General features: G+C 36.3%; 1 protein-coding gene across 1 annotated transcript; it reads right to left on the reverse strand.

Moving 5' to 3' along the window:
* Positions 1-1,287: 1,287 nt before the first annotated feature.
* Positions 1,288-2,406, reverse strand: LOC107818844 (arabinogalactan O-methyltransferase 1-like). The gene has a single exon (XM_016644895.2). The coding sequence runs from the start codon at positions 2,238-2,240 to the stop codon at positions 1,380-1,382; it is 861 nt and encodes a 286-aa protein (XP_016500381.1). The 5' UTR covers positions 2,241-2,406; the 3' UTR covers positions 1,288-1,379.
* Positions 2,407-3,732: the final 1,326 nt, after the last annotated feature.

Below are 3,732 nucleotides of genomic sequence, written 5' to 3' on the forward strand. Positions count from 1 at the left end.
ATAGCTGGCTCAGTTCTGTGGGTGACTTCTCAGGGTGAACTGGGCTCCGGCCTACTCGGTATTTGGGTTTGACTCTACAACTGAGCTCTCGCTACTTGTTGAGCTTGCAACATTTCGAAAATCATACGCAAGCTGATTCTGTTTTCCTCAACGTTATGGGTGTCTCGAGCTGCGGATCGAGTACCGCCATGAATGCTATTTTCAGGTTCAGAACGTTGGTTTGTCTCAATGGCCATATGCGAATTAACGTCTAATGGTACTTCGACTCGAGCTCCAACTGTGTCGACAAGTAGCCTTTCGGCCCTGGGCGTCAAGTTGTTGTTCTCACCTTGAAGGCCAGCTTCGTTGTCGATAGGTAAGGCCATTTAATTGAGAGCTCGTCGTTGCTAATCCGAAATCAAAGATATTTCCGAAAATAAGCATAAAATGGTGTGTTTTTGCAGATTCGTATCAAATAATCACTATTATCCTTAGCCCCACGGTAGGCGCCAAACTGTTTACCCGAAAAATGGATAGAGTTGAATTTGTACGTAGTTCTAAGGGTATGTGGCATAACTTGACACAAATCATAAGAGTAAATAGAAATATCGAATATTGACTGTAAAGGATGAAAAATAAGCAAAGTTGTAAAGAGGATGATTTATGGATTAAGCAAGATGAATCAATGTATGAAACTAAAAAAAGATAATTCTTCAATATGGGAGTGTATGATACCTGAGTTATAATATATCTAAAACTTGATCCTCTTTACAGAAATATAGCCATCCCTCTTATAGTGGAGGGATCCTACATTAGATATAATTAAAAATACATAGTGGGGAACCCATGATAAATCAGTTTTTTCTTAATTCCCGCCGAGATTCTTTCCCTTAGTACGGTTGTAACGGCTCTTGTCTATGAGCTCGATCTTGATTGGACTTGATATTAATCGATCTCCAAATTTAGAGATCGATATTGACTCAAGCTAGATATTGATTCGGGGCCCAATATTGATTCGGGCTTGGTATTGATCGGTTTCTGGCTCTTAAGCTCGATAACACTGCTTCGTATCAGAGTTCGATTTGGACTCGAACCTGGTAATGACTTCGAGCTCGGTATTGATCGGTCCCTGAAACTCGAAGCTTGGTAATCTGGCTTCAGACCTCATCTCGATATTATGACGACGCTCTTCGGTCCATTAAGTTCCCATCTCGACCAATCATACGAAGGTCGAAAACGGTTTTGACCATATATAGTATTATTGTAGTATCTTTCGATTCACTGCTTTTGGGCGGCCAACAAAGAAAATTGAAAGTTTAATGCGATTATTCAAAAGGGAATATAAATTACATTCAAAATGTAAAGAAATTAAAGCAAACTGCAAGATAGCACATTGATCTCTAGCAAAAATTATTGCCCGCATTAGAAGCAGGAGGAATCTCAAAATGCCAAATCCTTCCTACACCTTTGACCAAATATTTCCTACACAAGAAAAGCTCAGCATAAATCTTCTCAACCTTACGATCCACATCATGTAAGTAGACATGTGTGACACCATTTCCTTTCCTGTTTCTCGCCATAACAGCTGCCGAATAAATAGCTGCCATTCTTCCTGGCGCTTCTGCAAAATACCCTCTTGGAGCATCTATCATAATCACATCCCATTCCTTATTATAAACTTCATCTGATAACATGTCTAACGCTAATTTACAGCGATGATTGCCACGTAAGAATGATTTTCTCGCTGAACAATCTGGTTCTTTATGGTAATGTTCTACTAGCTCCTCTGCCTCCGATAACATTGTCCGATATTTCACGGTGTCAGCGTGAAGGAACGGGGCATCTTTTAGTATGGTTTCGACCCATTTTGGATCTTCCTCTAGGAACAATGTGTTGCCACGGGAATTAAACGATGCCCACATTAGAGAATCATGCCCTAGACCAAATACAAGGAAATGACATGGAGTTTTATTTTTGAGAACGTCGAAAGATACCCTGATTTCGTCGATTGTTTGTTGAGGTATCACTCGCGATGTGGCGTAGTGTAAAATGGCATCGAGCTGGAGTTGCTGCGGATTCGAGCTCTTGCCTTTATCGAGAAATTTCCCCATATTTGGAGCTTGATTATTGCAGAGGAAGGAATTTTCTGACGTTTTGAAAAACATGGAAATGAAAAGTGCACCTCCTATTAAACCTACTAATGCTATAACGAGGCACCATGATTTCTCTGGCTTGAAATGACTATGACACTGTTTTTGCATGTTTTTTGAAGGATGGATTTGGATGAAATTGCTATTCCGACGAAGAAGGTGTGATGTGAAGTATGAAACTTGTTTGTCTAGGGAAGATAAAATTAAAGGCTTTTATAAGAATTTTTCATGAGAGTACTGCCATGCACGTTGTCGACGTGATTAGTCATGGATATATAGATATTCGTATTGCAGCAAATATTAGCATCCATTATTTTTGTTTCCAACAATATTTATATAGGGCCTAATTATATATTCTTTTCGTCTCAGTTTACGTGGCACTGTTTGAATTTCGCCAGTCAAATTTTTGATTTTAACCGTGAATTTCATATATAATCTTTAAAATTTTAAAAATAAAATTTACATATTTAAAAACTATATAAAAAGTATTATAAGTCACAATAATTAATGTTCAAAATATTAAAAATATATTAAAAATTACGTTCAAAGAAACTAATTTGACTCTCAAAAGCCTAACAATGCCACATAAATTGGGATGGAGGAAATATTAAGCTTATGTTTTAATGGTCAATTAATGAAGCTCAGATCTGTTAATCTGACATAGGCGAATACTTAATGATATTGGAAAATGATGAAATATCGGGGGAAAATGAGTAGGAATAACTTTAAAATGGACTATTTTTTAATTAAGGCAACAGAGTAGGAGGGGGATGGCTCTGCAACAACACAGCTTACATGTTACATAAACATTTTCTAGTGGCACGATCAAATTAAAGAATTAAATTATTATTCCATAGGTCGAACCTAATTATTCATCAAATAGCTCCTTATCTTCGACGAAAACGAAAATTAACTATATCGAGAGAATCACACGATTTTGTCAAGGAGTTATTAAATTAATAATTATTAACTAATAATTTTCCGGGTTAAAAAGGATTCATATTTTTTAAATCTCTTACTAAACATAGAATATAAGTTATATTTACTACTGCTGCGGACCTAGAATTTGAGTATCACAGGAGCACCACTTTAAAAATAAAATAAATAAATTATGCATTGTAGGAGCCTCGATTTGAATTTGGGTTATCAAGAGAGTGATGGTACTTAATCACTTCTACAAACCAGCTCCTCTATCCAAACTACATGAATTTAGGGGGCCGTATAAAATATTTAAGAGGTCCTCACTGTATATTTATAAATATATATGAAATATATATATAGTCTTTTTGTAGAAGCTAACGGATTTCGGTGACCCCGCACCCTAACATAGGTCCGCCACTTTTTACTAGCACCCCAAAAAAATAGAATTAATAAAAATAAAAAACATTAGCGATCACTGTTGAAACCGATGACAAAAATGTACAACAACATGCTACAATATTGACTTAACCAGAAAATGCTAACTTTATTTATGGATTGGCTTATCTTTTTCATTTCTACTGAGATATGAAGATTCTTTCGTATAATTAATTTGGAGTACATGTTATCTTTGTAGTCGTGAGCAGGTAAAAGACTAAAAAAGCATCTTGGGAGTTTATCTACA

Source organism: Nicotiana tabacum, chromosome 15 (assembly GCF_000715075.1).
Source record: "Nicotiana tabacum cultivar K326 chromosome 15, ASM71507v2, whole genome shotgun sequence".
In the NCBI taxonomy this organism is placed as follows: Eukaryota; Viridiplantae; Streptophyta; class Magnoliopsida; order Solanales; family Solanaceae; genus Nicotiana; species Nicotiana tabacum.